Genomic DNA, 17,525 nt, shown 5'->3' with positions numbered 1-17,525 from the left:
AGCTCCCTGCTATGGCCTGGGAAAGCAGTAGAAGATGGTTCAAGCTTTTGGGCCCCTGCACCCATGTGGGAGACCCAGAAGCTCCTGGATCCTGGCTTCGGATTGGCCCAGCTCTGACCATTGTGGCCATTTGGGGAGTGAACCAACAGATGGAGGATCTCTCTCTCTCTCTCTCCCCCTCTGTCTGTAATTCTGCCTCTCAAATAAAAAATTTAAATTAAAAAATTATAAAGCTCTCTGGTCAATTTTAGCAGCCCACAATAGGAAGAAACAGTAGATCTGATGTCCCCAGGCAGAAGCCAGCAACCACTGATCACTTGCACAAATCCTGTACCCAGCGCACAGCCCAGTGTGTAGTCTGACCTTGATCCCCGACAGCATGACCGTAACCAGGTAGTAATCTGGGAGGAGCAGGGCCCTCACCACGCTGCCATCCCGCACGTGCTCGATGATAGCTGGGTGACAGAAGAAACAAGGTAAATCATTAGCAAAAGTCCAACCAGGGATGAACGATGCCCAGTGAAGCTTCATTCAACACACTTCCTCTCCCCAAAAACCCTGAGAAAGACTTGCTTGGGGAAATGGGGACACACTGGCATGCCACAAGTGCCCACAGAACAGCTTCCTGCATAAACAACTTCTGGCCAACACAAACCAGACCTGCTCCTCTGACCTGGGCACCCGCTGGGGCACCATTCACTTCAAAGCTCTGATTCCTAATCTAGGAGGCTTATCTGCATGCCAGGCGCCTAGCAAGAGTAGGCAGGAACTCAGGATTGGTGACGGTTATAGTTTACTATGTAAGTCCTCTGGGGTGACAACTGTATACAGAACACATGTATACATGTGTATACACATATACGTAGATGTACACAGAATACAGCTTTCTACCTCTAACTCCCTTCTTTCAGAAAAGACAAGCTCCCCAGTGTGCAAAGTTACCAGGAACTTCACGCAATGCAGCACCAAAGGAGCAGCCTCTGCAAAGGGCACCTGATGGAACTGATATGAGCTGAATCCAAACATCCTTCCGAAGGAGCACATCGGTGTTTTACTTCATTTTATTTCATTTCCCCCAGGACATTAAATGGGTCAAAAACTAAACCAAAACAAACAAACAGAAAGCAAGGTCCACTAGGTCTGATGGACCTTTGGAAGCAAAGAGAACACACAGAAATCGCCCTGAGTCACAGCTGTGTTGGCTGCCAGGCTCACCGTTGACAGGCTTCTGATGGTGTGAGTCCACAAAGTGCCTGGGGTTCTCAATGGTGTACTTGAGGTCTCGGATGGTGTGGGCGCCGCTCCCCTCGCTCCACATGCCTTTCTTAGCCGCCTTGGCTTGTTCCTCACATTCTGCAAGCCGGTTCTGCTCTGGACTAGGACATGGAAAATACCCACGTGTGGTTAGTGTGTTCACAAATAGTAATATGAGTCTCATGTTTTTTTAAGACTGATTTGTTTACTTGAAAGACAGAATCACAGCGAGAGACAATGAGGGAAAGAGAGATAAAGAGAGAGATCTTGCACCAGCTAGTTCACTCCTTAAATGGCTTCAATGGCTGGGGCTGGGCCAGGGTGAAGCCAGGAGCTAGAAATTCCATCTGCATCTCCCATGTGGGTGGAAGAGACCTAAGTACTTGCGCCATCTTCTGCTACTTTCCCAGGTGTGTTAGCAGGGAGCTCGATCAAAAGTGGGGTGGCTACCCTAGATAGGAAGAACCAGCACTCTGGTATGGGATACGCAAGAGTCCCACTCGTGGCACTGTCCACTGTGCCACATCGTGGGCCTTTGGACACTTGATTTCTTCAGCATTATCTCCCCATGAAGAGACAAAAACTTTCACGACAGATCCATGGCTAAGACTCAGGGCTACAACCAATCACCATGCATACAATTTCTGACTTCCAGACTTACTCCTTCAACCAGCAGAGTAAGCTGTAGGAGCATTAAATGAGAAGATCTAAAAAGCACAGGTCTAGGTACTTCCACCATCAGTGATTAAAGAGAACAAGCTTAATGGCTCACAGGGGAGCCACCCCAGGGGTTACCGTTTCATTTAACCACTTCAGATTCATAAATTAGAATCCAGGCACAGCTCAACTGGGTACAGTGTGGAGGCATGGTAGACTGTATGTCCCCTTACTCTCTCATTCTATTAAACAAGGCTGGGGAATGCAGAATGAATGCTGCTATGGTAGTAGGTAATGTCACCCCCAAATTACTTTGATGTTCAGTACAAAAAAGGCCGGTTAAGCTCAAGCAATTTGAAAATGGAAGCCTCTTCCTTCAGACAGGAAACCACATACTAAAAAAGCCATAAACCAGAGCAAGCTTTATATTTTAAGGGCTAGAAATAGCTCTATTCTCTTGTATCTGAGCTAAAGGGAGCAGTGACCTAACTGCAAGACCCTTGTGTTGTACAATCTCTAACAGCTGCAGCCAGCCATGGCTACTTCCCCTCTCATCTTGATCGGTCCCTGTCCTCCCTCCCCTGCCCCAAAGCCAAGCCCATCCTTAGGAATCCAAATTCACAACTAGAATTAGATGCAAAAATATAACTTAAGAACTTTAGACACAAAATGCAAAAACTGACATAAGTCAAGGAAGCTTGGGAGAAAGAGGGACTGGTAGTCCAGGGGAGATATCTAGTTGAGATAGTACACAGGGTATTGGAGTGGGATTGTTTTATTATTCAATCTGCTTGCAAACTATTCCCAAAAAGCACCTCAATGGTAATCACAGCAGGTAGGACGTTAATGTGCTTCCAAAGGGACTACCTAAAACGATCATCTTCCTTCAACAAAACCACACATACCCTAGTTATAGCAGCTGGCAGCTACCTGCTGCAGTCAGAAAGTATACAGGAAGTTAATAGTGAATGTCCTAGCCCCACATTCTGTGACAGCAGAAAAAAAGCAGGTGATATATGTTTTTTTATTGCCTCTGCACATCCCCATCATTGGTGTACTTCATGCAAATATTTATCTAAAGCCTTTGCTATGACAGTTAAATAACATAATGAGGACTTAATGACTTAAATGGCACGTTCACAAGCTCCAAATTACTAACACAGCTTATCACTTTCTAGAGACGAAACTGTTAGGGCAAGCTATTCTCCTGAGATCCAGGACTAACAAACTTGAGCACAACACATGTGTGATACATCTTATGTACCTAATACTCTAATACTCTTTCCCAACAAGTACACATTGCACTAGCTAAACAAACACATTTTAACCTGCTAATTAAATATGCACATATTCACAGACCAAAACAGTCACCCTGATCCTCAAAGTAGAATAATCGAGGCCTTGTGGATTTCCACAGATTCTTAGCAGCAGCATTTGTTTTGTGTTCTACGTAATTGCTCTGCCTTAGTTTTCAGCACACCCTAGCTTGACCCAGTAATACTGTACATCTCTTTATTAGTTTACTGCACTGCTATATCCTCAGTGCCTGGAACACCATCTGGCACACAGTGAGTGTTCAATAAATATCAGAGGCTTGTGGCTGGTGCTGTGGTGCAGTAGGTTGTCTCCACCTGCGGCACCAGCATCCCATATGGACGAAGGTTCAAGTCCTGGTTGCTCTACTTCCAATCCAGCTCCCTGCTAATGGCCTGGAAAAGCAGCATAAGATGGCCCAAGTACTTGGGCCCCTGCAGCCGCGTGGGAGACCTGGATAAAGCTCCTGGCTCCTGGCTTTGGATTGGCCCAGCTCTGGCCGTTGCAGCCATCTGGGGAGTGAACCAGCTGATGGAAGATCTCTCTCTCTCTCTCTGTCTCTGCCTCTCAAATAAATAAATAAATATTTAAAATAAAAAATCTGGGGCTACCTGACTGGATAGAGAAACACACTGGAATCCAATCTCTATAGTCTAAGACCTGTTGACTTTTGGGATAATACAAAGTACAACTCCCTTGTCGCAAGCATACTTTGGAAGGAGTAGCTGACACTTGCCAAACACCATTCATGAATAGTGAATGACCTGCTGGCTCATAATAATCCGTATCTAGGCAAGAATGTCTCAGGAGTTTCACATCAAAGGGCAGGAATGAAAATGTGGCCAAGTCAATCCAGTTGGCTGCCCAACTTTCCCAACACCTCAAGGATGTCAGCAGCCCAGAAGCGTAACCAATACTCACGTGTTAGCTCTCACGCCTTCTCTGCGGGCGGCCAAGCCATCTGCAACCAGCGACTCCGCGATGTTTTCCCCGTTGGTATCTGAGGATAAAGAGGGAATTCCACGCAATCAAGCCCAAAGGGAAGCACTTTCACACCTGGCTCTTCAAGAAGAAGAATAATGCCAGAGGTGGCAATATAGATAGCATGGACACTTGTCGGAGAACCCCTTCCCCTCACTATCCAGTCTCTAGGACCTGTATGTCCATCAGTCTCCTTCTCGGGACTCTGTAATTCTCTCAGGCCAAAGGCAATCTCAGGAACCAAGGGAGACTGACAAGGATGGCCAACACAAGAAGCGAGCAGCACAGGACATCACAAAGCAGTTACCGAAGGAGCGAGGCCTGAGGCTGAACACAAATTCTGGTGCTGAACGATTTAGACAAGATCTCTCCATGGCCTAACATACTCACTTGTAGAGAAGAGAGAGCACTTGCCTGACTCATTCTTGTGAGAATGAAAGAATAATGTGTGTAAATCACCATCCATAGTATCAAGCACATGGCAAAGAATTAGCAAAAGTCTGATCTCGCCCTGTTTAACCAGGTAGACACACTCATTTAGGACTATCACATATTACACCACAAAGTCCACCCTCCTCTCCACAATGCCCTAGGTTCCGCTCCACAAGGCCACCAGGACAAAGGCTGCATCCTGCACTCAGAGACACCAAGAGGCCAGTGTCTGGATTTCTAATCTCTCACACAGCAGCCATCCAGACAAACAAGAAAAATGAATGTAAACATAAAACCCCACCCTGATTAGCTTCTCTGCAGGCACTTGAATCATTAATTGCATTCCCATGCTATCGAAAAACCTTTTTGGCTCAGTGTATTCTCTTAAATCTTTGCTTGTCAGCCCAAACGATAAAGGAAGACATCTATGAGGGAAATCACCGCATAAAAATCTTTAATATGGCAGAGAACAAGCTCCTAGATAAACTGAAGCACAGCAGTCTAGCTGACAGGTAATGTCAACACAGAATAAATTCTCTAAGATTTATATTCAGTACACTGCACGCTGACTTCTGCGAGCAGTAGCATGGTAGGCCACCCCCAAGCCCGACCCCACTGCCTGGCCGTTAACACAGGCCATTTCCATGGGGGCAAATTAGGAGGGAATGATACTTCTGCAAAGAACACTCAGATTCTGAGGCTGTGTAGGGATCACTTCACCTTGAAGTTACTGCTGAGGCCAGCCACAGACTCACGTTAGTAAATATGACACTGTTACCCTCATACCAATAGAAATCCAAGGAGTGGAACATCAAAAGGGAGGCCTCAAAACCAAGGGACAAGATGAGCAATGAGGTGTCAAGAGGTCAGGGAGTGAGAAGAAGGAAGCCCGGGTTCACTGGTCAGTGGCAACAAAAACCAGACCACCAACAGCCAGCCAAACAGCTCCCAAAGTTTTCCTGGCACGGAGGACTCTGAAATGGCTCAATTCTAAAAACTGAGTTCTGAATGCTCCTTCAGAAAGGAGAAAAACACATTCCCCTAGGCTGAACCATCCAAGGAGGCAACAAAATGTAGTAGAGGATATTTATTGAACAAGCAATCTGCAGGCCAAAGTTCTCATTACAATTATTACTTATGGAACTGTGAGTTTGACCAAGCCATAATTTGAGGATATGTAGAGCAAGTAAGTCTGAAAAACCCCGAAGATGGAACATAATTTCCACCATTCCCCAATCATAAAGAGTAGCAGTGAAATAGAATAAGTATATAAATACTAATTAGCTAAGCCACTATCTTCCTTTGAATTGGCGTTAAGAGTTGGTTACATAAAATAACAATTAAAAAATTCAATCAATATCCTCCTCTTACCCCTCCCTCAAAAAAAAAAAAAAAAAAAAAAACACATTAAGATACTTTAAGTGAAAACATTCAGCCAGGAGCTTTAAGGAGCTTCAACCAAGTGTTCCATGTGGGTACAGGGGCCCAAGCACTTGGGCCATCTTCTGCTGCTTTGCCCAGGTACATTAGCAGGGAGCTGGAGTGGAAGTAGGAGCAGCCAGGACTCAAACCTATGGGATAACAGAACTGGGGGCACCAGTTTAACCCTCTGCGACACAGTGCCAGCCCCCAAGCATTCCTTCAGTAGGTACTTACTGATCAGACTATATGGCAGGTTTTATTCTACACATTAATGTTACCAGATTAAATTATACTTAGGCTTGTAATTTCAGTCAGTTTAAGCAACAGACATCTTAAAAACATCTTTAAGGATAATTTAAAATGTCAGCCTCTCTTATCAACAAGTTGGTTATTCTGACTGAAAATAAAATGAACTCTTAAGAGGTGGTCTCTTCACAGAAATATCTATACCAGTAATCATCTGCACTCTGCAATTATGTTTTGAGAGGAACAGAAGATTAACCAGTGCTTATAGAATTGAAATGTTTTAGATAATGAAATGCTTTAGTAACTTGATTTTTTAGACAATACAGTAACTGGTTCCACTCGATAATAATACTTACAGGTTTATTTCCTACTATATGAGGGGTACTCAGAAAGTTCATGGAAAATGGGTATTATGAAAAACCTAGGTGGTAGGTTCTATGATCCTTTGCATAAAAATAATCTTATTTTTAATTCCATGTTTCACAAACTTTTTGAAGGATGCCAATATTATTAGAAGTGTTAAGAGGCAAATTTACTTATTCTCTCCCATTCTGAAAGAAAATTCTATATGATTCCAATAATTCCCCATTCCATCAAGAAACAGCTAGCCATTTGCTAAAATGTCCAAAAAAAGGCTGTTCTCCACCAAGTAAGAAATTGGCTGGACAGGATACCTTAGCTCAATTTTCTAAGACCTACCATTAAAATCAATCTTTTTTTTTTTTTTAAAGATTTTATTTATTCATTTGGAAGTCAGAGTTACACAGAGAGAGAAGGAGAGGCAGAGAGAGAGGTCCTCCACCTGCTGGTTCACTCCCCAACTGGCCAAAACAGCCAGAGCTGCACCAACCCGAAGCCAGGGGTCAGGAGCCTCCTCCGGGTCTCCCACGAGGGTACAGGGGCCCGAGGACCTGGGCCATCCTCCACTGCCCTCCTTGACTACAGAGAGCTGGATCAGAAGTGGAACAGCCAGGTCTCGAACTGGCACCCATATGGGATGCCAGCACCACAGGCGGAGGCTCACCCGCTACGCCTCAGCGCCGGCCCCTAAAATCAGTCTTAACAGGACATTATTAGCCTTGTTTTCTACCTTGCTTGCTTACCTCTACCACTGACCAATCACTCAAGTCAAACAGATTATCCAAAATAGCCCAGCAGCATGAGATATCGGGAAGGGTTTAAACAAAATTAAACTGACAAGAGGAAGGGAGCGGCTGGCACTGTGGCATGGTTGGTAAAGCCCTGCTTTTGTGATGCTTGCTTATGCCTGCCGGCATCCCATACGGATGCTGGTTCAAGTCCTCACCACTCCACTGTGATCCATTTTCCTGCTATGGCCTGGGAAAGTAGGGGAAGATGGCCCAAGTCCTTGGGCCCCTGCCACTCATGTGGGAGACCTGGAAGAAGCTTCTAGCTCCTGGCTTTGGCCTGGCTTAGCCTTGGGGAGTGAACCAGCAGATGGAAGACCCCTCTGTCTCTACCGTTCCCTCTGTAACTCTGAGTTTCAAATAAATAAAAAAAATCTTAAAAAAAAAATAAAATTAAAGGGAAGAGAAGTAAGAAGAGGAAACAGGAGACAATAATAGAGTGGAGAGATGAGAAGAGTGGAGTGGAGCACAGAAGAGAAATAAAAAGAAAAAAATCCTGGGAATTTTCAGAAAATATCTGCACCCAAATTACTCCAAATGAAAATAACTGTTTATGTTCTTCTGAAATGTGTTCTGGAGATAGGCTACCATTTCTTTCAGTGCTTTCTATCTGTTCAAGCTTCATCCCCCAATCCTACTCTCTCCACCACTTAAGCCAAAGACCCCAACACTTTAATATCTCATGAGCTTGTGGCCAGCTAAACAACAGGTATGTCTAGGTGTGCGTGCACACACACATACTTATCAAGCACAGAGTCTACGGCAGAGCTGGGTGCTTTATATATACTATCTTTTGAAACTGTCAGTAACTCAAAAATGAAGCAACTAGGCTTCACAGAGATAAAGAATTAAGTAAAAGTACAATAGGAATACTTAGAATTTTAACCAACATCTACACTATGCCAAAGTCAATGTTCCTTTCATTCTAATATAAAACGTGGGGCCAGAACAAAACCACGGGTCCTAAACAAATCTTCCTTAAAGAGTCCCCAGGAAGAGAAGAAAAGCAACAAGACAAATAAAGGAACGAGAAGATGTAATAGGAAATCTATAAGAATTCGATTAGCACTCTGACCTAGAAACACAGAACCACTGAGTTCCACCTGATGACGGCCTAAACACAAGCAGGATGCTACACTGCACTACACAGACGACACCGAGCCCAGGAAGCAGCACACAAGTAAGCAAGGCACAGGAATTGTGGGGGCATTCCTAGGCACCCTTGTGCCGTGCGCACAGCATCCAGAGCACTTCCAGTTTCATGGACGGCCAGCTATTCCAAGGTACCTCAACCACAACCCACCCTGGCATCCCACCACAGGAACACGATCTTAGGAGGAACTTCAGACTCAAAGAGAAACGGGTCCTCCCTTCCTTGGTGCTCACCTTTTCCAAGGTAGATCAGGCCATACTCTCGCCCCTGTTGAGTCTTGTTTTCTATCGTGAAACAGACTTCCTTGCCAATCAGCTTCTTCCGCAGAAACTCTCGAGCAGGGAAAGCCCAGGGCTGAAAGACAAAAAGCCAAATGTGCCACGTGAGAACTGCCTGCCTCCCAACCCCAATCAGCATGCAAGCAACTTCACGCCTTCAGTAAAGGTTGGGTACCTACCAGGTCCTGGTCCTGTGCTAGGCCCTAAGGAGAATATAAAAGCGACAGACACAACACAAACTGCATACTTCAAGGGCTTATTAAAAACAAAAAGGAGGGCCTATCACCTAATTTAACTAGCACAAGCTCTAAAAAATAGGCCCCAGGGTTTCCCTGACTCTGGAAGTAGCACTTATCTCCATCACTGTCTAATCTGAGTTTCAGCTTACTTGGTGAATAATATTTGCCAACATGTTTATATAGTACTTAGCATGTGCCAGCCACTGCTCTAAATGCTTTCTATATATCAACCCACCCACTGAAATAGGAAGTGCAGGCTCCAGGAACCCACCCAGGCAGAGGGAAGTCATCAGTAGTAACTATCACCTCCAACTGTTTGCCACTTGCCAGTTTACTTTCACTGACTGTTAAGCTAGCTTGAACAAGTGAAACGCATTAGAACAGGTTTTAGTGCTATTATTGAATGAATCCCCAGCCTTCGTTATGTCACTGCTGCCACCTTTTTACAGCACAGCTACAGAGGCGAGACAACATCCCCCACAATGTCTCCTACTTCTGCTCTGGTCAGAAGTCCTCATTAGTCCCAGAATCTTACAGAAGGCAGCAGTTACGGCCCCTGAGAAGAGATCACACTGACAAAGGATTCTTCCCTCTGAACACCAATTCCAGGCACAGGCACAAGGAAGGAGTCACACGTCCCCACACACCACTCCCTAGGATGGTATGGACAGAACTTGTGCCCTGAAGCCCTATCACAGTGCCACCTGAATTTATAGTCTGAAGCCAGCTTAGTACCCAAATTTCCTTGGAACAGCAATGGAAGGGGTAAGAATTCCTAGAAACATACGCTCAATAGAAGCTCATGTGCCAAAAAGAAGAATGCAAGGATATGAGTTGATGCCTTTTACAAAAGAATAAGCTTACCTGGACTATTAGAATCTCTTGAAGGTTTGAACTAGGGCTACACATAGTGAAGTCAAAACAGTAAATCAGAAGCATGAAAGAAAAGCTTTTGCTAACCTTTTTCAGTCCATGAAAATTATCCTATGGGGTCACCCAACAACAAGAAAAATATCCCTGACTTCCCAGAAAGTCACAAAGTAGCAAGTTCACCAACCCGCTAGGCTGGTATTCTTTTTTTTTTTCCTTTAATATTTATTTATTTATTTATTTGAAAGGCAAAGTTACAGGGAGACTGGGAGAGAGACAGAGAGATCTTCCATCCACGAGTTCCCCCTCTTAAAAGGCTGCAACAAGCACAGCTGGGCTGATCCAAAGACAGGAGCCAGGAGCTTCTTCCAGGTCTCCCACATAGGTACAAGGATCCAAGCACTTGGGCCACCTTCTGTTGCTTTCCCAAGCACATTGGCAGAGAGCTGGATCAGAAGCAGAGCAGCCGGGACTCGAACTGGGGCCCATATGGGATGCCGGCACTGCAGGAATCGCAAGCAGTGGCTTTACTGGCTATGCCACAACTGCGGTCCCTAGGCTGGTATTCCTAACACCAATCATGAGTAGTTACAGGAAGTACTGATAAGTAAGTAAAGGCTCCCAAAGACCCAAAACACACCCATGCTCACTTGATAACTCTCTCCTCCAAGCATCAACACAAAGGAGTTATTCACCTTATTGTTATACCTTATTCTTACTTCTGGCCCACTTCTTAAAAATAAAATGATATCAATCACCAAAAAATCTGATGATAAGCTATCTCAATTATCGGAGAGGGCGCTGTGGCACAGTGGGCCGAGCCTCAGCTTGCAATGCAGGTGTCCCATACCAGGGCGCTGCTTGGAGTCCCAGCTACTCCACTTGCAATCCAGTGCCCAGCTAAAGCACCTGGGAAGGCAGTGGATGCTGGGTCCATGTCCTTGAGTTCTTGACTCACATGGGAGCCCTGATGGAGTTTCTGGCTCATGGCTTTGGCCTTCCCTAGCCCAGGCTGTTGCAGGCATTTAAGTAGTGAGATAGCAGACAGACGATTGATCTGTCTGCCTTTTTGGGAAAAAAAAAAAAAAAAAAAAACCCTCAATTATCAGCAACATGAGAGAAGCAGTGCTGAACCAATTAACATAGCCTCCCACATTTTTATTACTTTAGTGATCCATGTATTCCAAAAACATACAAGACCATAATGATGTTTAAGGTTTAGTCCTGGGGCTGGCACTGTGTGTGTTGCTGCCTGCAGTACTTGCATCCCAAATGGGCGCTGGTTTGAGTCCCAGCTGCTCCATTTCCGATCCAGCTCTCTGCTATGGCCTGGGAAAGCAGTAGAAGATGGTCCAAGTCCTTGGGCCCCTGCACCTGTGTGGGAGACTCGGAAGAAGCTCCTGGCTTCGGATCAGCGTAGCCTCAGCCACTGTGGCCATCTGGGGAGTGAATCAACAGATGGAAGACCTCTCTTCCTCTCTTTCTCTCTTTCTCTGCCTCTTTGTAACTCTACCTTTCAAATAAATAAATATTTAAAAAAAAAAAAAAGATTTAGTCCTGATCATGCTCAGAGCTGGAATTCAGTTAAGACACTGCTCTCTAAATACTGGGAAAGTTCTGACAAGACAGGTGATCCTCAAGGACACCCAGACTTTGGTGAATGCTCACTTACTGAGGGTCAGAACACAAGGAGACATCTAGCCTCTTTAGCAAAAACCCTCTGATCTACCAATCAGGCTGGCAGTCCTCCAAACACTTTTTAAACCTGCTGAAGGAACACCCTCCTCCAAGTACCTAAGATTTCACAGCTGGCCAGTCAGCGTGCACTGACTGAGAGCCACTCTGGAGGTCCTGAAAGGGACATATACCTAGTCCCATAAGAATGAGTAATCTAGCTTCTGTTATCTTCCTTTCCTGAACCGCCCTTCTCAAGCCGTGTTCCGTTCAGTGCTGGCAAACCTAGTCAATGGACTGGAGAGTCACAGGCTATGCAGGAAAAAGTCTGGCCACACCACTTGCCACAGGGAAGGAGAGCACTCTGGGAGAGAGTCCTTGTGGAAGTGAGGCCAATGCTTCCATTTGTACACACCAGACAGACAGGCACAAGGCTATCAAAGCCAACAGAACCCGCAAGAACAGTGAGAGCAAAGCACAAAGAGAAATTTGTTTGAAGCAGTCAAACAAGGAACAGAATGGCCTAATTGGAAGAATAACTATGGTCTATTCAAATGAGTCCCCAGAGCGCCAACTAAGAAGCAAGTGGCCTTTAGGTAGGTGAGATTCAAAATTCTCTCTGCCCTTTAGAAAGCTCCTGAGCAAGCACCCTGGAAGCTCCCTCCCACTCCAGACCCAGGCAAGGTTGCTCTGTCTACCCAACGAAAGAGAACTTCTTCACATCAATCTTCTCTTTGGTCGGAGAATCCTAAAACCACTAGGGCAAAATTGAACTCCAGTATACATTTAAAACCTGAAAGCTAATTACTTTTGTACTTTTACTCAATACTTCTTGCCCCTCTTTCTCATCCAATCGTCCTGCTGTACTACCTAAATAAGTAACCGAAAATCCTGCTCTACCATCCCTCTCCACCACCACAACCCTCAAAAGCTCCAGAGAATGCTGTACTGTGACATTCATTTCTGTTATTTCTGTTGAAACCTACATACAGAGCTATACGCAGCAAGAGTTCAATAAATCAGTGGAAAATAAATATATAATTCCCACAGTGCCCATCAATGCAGTATCCAGGAGCCTGGAGTAGCTAGGCAACCGTGGGGATTAGCCTGCAACAGAGAAGTGACGGCTGGGGACATACGGTAGAGCTGCTTTCATTGCCACAGGACTTAGGAAAAAGCTGAGTTTCTTTTGAAGGAAGATATCATGCGAGAAAGCAAAGAATAACGAAGTGAATGCTATTTGGGACAGTGATACAAAGGGAAACAAATGAACAGTAATGTCCTTGATTCTCGGTGAATGTGAAAAACAACCTGCCAACATGCTCCAAAACAATGGGAAGCCAGAGAGGAAGGCTAATGGCACAGGGCAGGGTCCACCGACCCTCCAAAAAGGAGGTGCTCGGGCCCCTTTGCTCACTCCCGGCTGTCAAGTTATTCACTATCTACCTGCTTTGTGCCAGGCACTGACTAGGCACAGGGACACAGCAGTGAGAAAAAGTTCTTCCCTCTGAAGAGCATACAGTCTAGAAGAGAAAGACGCATCTACAGAGAATGAAATGTTGTGACGGCTATGACAGCAGGAAGACAGGAGGGCGCTGAAGGGAGACGTTAGGTGTAGCTTCTCAGGAGACAGGAACTCCCAGGCCACACAAGTGGGGAAGGCACTCTGAGGGAGGGGGCACCACACGACAAGGGCAGGGGGAGGCCAGGGCACTTCAGCACGGCTGGGGCTCACATCCCAGAGGGATCCTGTATCCAAGGGCTGATGGGCCAGGCGGAGGAGTTTAGAATCGGTAGCAGCAGTAATGAGCATTCACTGGAGTGTCTGGAAAACACTGAGCGAGGGAATAAATGCAATTCTGTTTCAGAGAGATCTGGGAGGATATGGAGAATGCATCGGGGAAGGAGAATGAAAGCAAAGAGACAGTTATTTAACATTCCAAGCACACTATCAGAGTTGAACAAAGAACAATGGCAGTGGTAATGAAATGTCAAGGGTGGATAAGAGAGATTTGGAGGCAGAATCCTGAGGTTTTGATAATGTTGGCCCAGGAGTGGGGGCCAGAACGAGAGCGGGGGAGGTCTGGGTTTTGGTTTGCGTCGCGAGTTGGCTTCACCAGGAGCTTGCACTACAGCAGCTCCGATGGCACAGTAGGAGGAAAAGCAGATCCCAGCAGAGTGCGGGGCAACTGGATTACAAATGAAAGGAGAAATGGTTGTGGGCTACAAAAGGCTGAAAGCTGCAGCCAAACCCGTCATCTCTCGGGGATGTCAAGAGTCACCAGGAGACACAGGGACCAAGGCACCCTAGGAGACATAAAAATCTATGGAACTACACTGTAATGCTGGGTACAAGACCACATGGTGCCCTTCCAGCTGGGACAGTTCTGGTAAGATTCTATTGTCCTCTTACAGGCCATGCTTAGAACAGGTTCCAACTGGCGTTGCGTTTCTCTGCCCTAGATTCTCATCCACAAACAGGAAATAAATACCCAACCCGTCTTTCTTGGAGGTTACACTGCTTCTTCCTTCAGGGGAAATGAACTTAATCACCTCCAAGAAAGATCGACACTCTTTGCCTCTTAGAAGCAGTCAAGCTGTTATGCATAAACACGAAACCGAGAAAAAAAAAAACCTTTAGCGTGTTGATTTAGCTCTTTTTCAGTTAGCACCCTTAATTTTAAATATGCTGACAGAAATGTAATATGGGGTCTAACACCACAAGGAGGATTTGTAGTAACAAATTAATAGGCTACAGCAGTGATTTCCAAAACTCCCATTTATTAAGTACTTTATATGACTGCACTAAGCACTTCGAATTACCTTGCTTAATCCTCATCAAACTCTGAGGAATACACCACTATCTTATTTCCAATGCTTGGGGTCACTGATGCAGAATCAATGAGAAAGAAATTATTTTAATCTAGTTCATCATTTTCTAAGAATCTATCTGATGGCTATTGGAAAAATCATGGGTAAATTTTTCTCTATTATCTAATGTTGCTTCACTATTTTTTTAAGATTTATTTGTTTATTTAAAAGTGAGAGAGTGAGAGCGAGAGCAAGAAAGACAAAGACAAAGAGAAGGATCCCCATCTACTGGTTCACTCCGCCAAGTGGCATTAACAACAAGGGCTGGGCAGACTGAAGCAGGAGCCAGAAACTCCATCCGGGTCTCCCACACGGGTGGCACGAACTCAAGTACTTGAGCCATCACCTGCAGCCTTTCGAGATGCTGCACAAGAAGAGGAGTAGCCAGGCCTTGGATCCGGCACTCCTATAGAGGAAGCATCGCTGCTCAACTGTTGTGCCACACACCAAGTCTGGATGGCTTCTTAATTCAAATAAAATGGCTTTTATCAGTGATGTTAAAAACCAAACGCTTTCTTATATAAAATACTACCCATGAGCTCGTGCTTCTTCTCCTTCGTCTCCACAGCAGGGAACAGCACATGAAAGCTACGGCGCCAACGTGCCTGACGTCATCCACTCTGAGCAGAGGACAAACACCTGGAATCCAGAGACTTCACTGCTGACAGCCAAAACACGACTACAGGAGAGCCTGGCACCAGTACTTCGAAATGTAGGAGCCATAGGCGTCAACAAGACTGAAGCCATACCAAACCAGGCCTCAGAGCAGCTGCCCGCAGACAGGAGCTGCAGGAGCCAGAGACAGACCACACAAGGAAGAAAAGCAAGTGAGGCAAGGAAGAGCCTCAAGTTACCAAAACAACGGTTCTTTAACAACTCGCCTGAGAAACTGGTAAAAACTGCTTTCTGAAAAGAATCCTGTTTACACAAACTTTTGCTATTTCATAGGGTCCACAGAAGCCTTTAGGGGTCACAGATCCCAGATGAAGACTCTGCAATAAAGTGCAGGCTTGGTATTTACACTATGCTACCCATTTATGAAAATGAACGTATCTGTCACACAGGCATTAGATATCTCTGGGAGGATGCACGGGAGACTACCTGGGGACAGAACAAGATTCTTCATTTCCATCTTATGAGTTTTGAAGAATTAAAAAGTAAATTAATAAAGAGGCTCTGCCATGATCAACAGCAACTTCAGAAGGCTAGGAAACTACCAATCTCTATTCCAAGCGAAGGGGCAGTGAAACGACCCACAGACCTAAGCCTAAGGCAAAGGGTATGAGACTAAGTCTTGCCTCAAAGGAATTAATACATAAGCAAGCCATAATACATAATACATAATACATAATCCAGCCACTGTAGCTGATCTAGAGTCATCAGTCCCATAACACTGAAAAATAAACAAAACAGAAAAGAAAGATTGCATCAATCAGGCAAGGAGCAGACTGGCCTGTGACCTTGGCCCACAGGCTCGGAGAGGCCCCAAGAAGCGCCTACCTCATCAGGGGTATCTTTTCCATCAGGTTGCGTGGCAGCTGCCCGCCGGGCAAGGTTTCCAGCACGGATATTGCTGAGGTTGATCTGCCTCTCAGGAGGAGGCCCACCACGTGGCTGCCCTCGGACAATGATGGCACAGCCGGAGAGAACCTAAGGAGGAGAGAAAAGGTTAAAATGAGTGGACATCAGGTAAGGCAAAACGAAGGCTGTTCATGTCTATCTCCCCAACATACCAAAACAGTCCTTGATCCCTCGGATACACTCAGTGGCTCACTGAATGGCTAAATGAACAGGACTGTTCTTAATTTTATAACATCTACCTGCATAAAGCCTTGGGCCAGACTGTGAAATGGACTCAGCAATATAAGCAGGAATTAAACAAAAGAAAAACACTGACATGAATAGCCTGGGGTGGAAAGGCACCCAAGACACGAAGGCTGTGTTGCTCCTGTCAGTTAATAAGGTAACAGTCCCTCCACACTTCCCAACCCAGGATGGACGCAAACAATGGAAGACTTAAGAAGAGGGGAAGCAAAAGGAATTAGTCCCTACCTACCATCCAGGTAGAACTGAGCATGCCCAAGGCCAAGAGAGAAATACAGAAGAACTTAATCCAGAAAGGTCATGTCCTATGACTGCAACAGAATCTAATAGGCACCCTAAGGCTGCCACGCTTTCATCTTTCGAATCAAAGGGGCCAGGCATGGAACCCACTGGCAACTGTGAACAGAGTTCTTAAGTTCGCTGACATTTAACTTTAACATATCTGCAAGTGAGAAGGGGTTGAAATGAGAGAAGGCAAGAAGGGATGCACAGAAAAAATAGCCTAAGCTATTCAAATTCTCTTTGGTCAGTGAAGTCACAAGGAGGCTCAAGCAGTGGCTTCACTACATCTGAAAGACTCTGTTACATGCTTCAGAAATGCCACGTGGCTACTGAAAGGTTAGTAGACAGAAATGGGAGGGTTTAGTCAATATAGAATACTACCTAGGTAACACCACGGGCATCTCTGGAAAGGAACAATTCTTCTAAAGGAGGAGAGGAAGGTTATGAAGCAAAGCAATTCCTGTATACATGTTTGTAGATGACATTTGTTCCTTACCTATTTACCCTATTTACTTTAATTAACGCTTTAAATTGTGAAACAGAAATAAATATATATCACAAGGGGTGGGTGTTTGGTGCAATGGTTAAGCTGGAGCTCAGGATATCTGCATCCCGTGTCAGAGTACCTGGCTGGAGACCTGGCTACTCTGCTTCTGACCCAGCTTCCTGCTAATGCACTCCCCATGAAGCAGTGGATAAAATCCCAAGTGCTTGGGTCCCTGCCACTCACATACGAGACTCAAATAGAGTTTCTGGTTCCTAACTTTGTTCTGGCCCACCATGTGGGTATTTGGGGAGTAAACCAGGAGATGGAAGTCCTCTCTTCAAATATGGCTTTCTGTCTGTCTGTCTCTCTCTCTCTGCCTTTCAAGTAAAGATA

The 17,525-nt window shown here is 45.3% G+C and overlaps 1 protein-coding gene across 2 annotated transcripts in view; it reads right to left on the bottom strand.

Annotated features, from left to right (window-relative positions):
• SND1 (staphylococcal nuclease and tudor domain containing 1) overlaps nucleotides 1-17,525 on the bottom strand; it is a 407,933-nt gene that overhangs the window by 359,624 nt on the left and 30,784 nt on the right. For both annotated transcript variants that reach the window (XM_002712078.6, XM_089328543.1), the window contains exons 2-6: nucleotides 16,040-16,189; nucleotides 8,841-8,961; nucleotides 4,147-4,225; nucleotides 1,216-1,376; nucleotides 364-455 (exon numbers count right to left, since the gene is read on the bottom strand). In XM_002712078.6, coding sequence (XP_002712124.1) covers nucleotides 364-455; nucleotides 1,216-1,376; nucleotides 4,147-4,225; nucleotides 8,841-8,961; nucleotides 16,040-16,189 — 603 coding nt within the window. The remainder of the gene's footprint in view (nucleotides 1-363; nucleotides 456-1,215; nucleotides 1,377-4,146; nucleotides 4,226-8,840; nucleotides 8,962-16,039; nucleotides 16,190-17,525) is intronic.

Source organism: Oryctolagus cuniculus, chromosome 3 (genome assembly GCF_051225735.1).
Source record: "Oryctolagus cuniculus isolate XC-2025 breed Fujian yellow rabbit chromosome 3, ASM5122573v1, whole genome shotgun sequence".
NCBI lineage: Eukaryota > Metazoa > Chordata > Mammalia > Lagomorpha > Leporidae > Oryctolagus > Oryctolagus cuniculus.
Note: the sequence above shows the minus strand (reverse complement) of the source record. Positions and strands in the feature narration are given on the sequence as shown.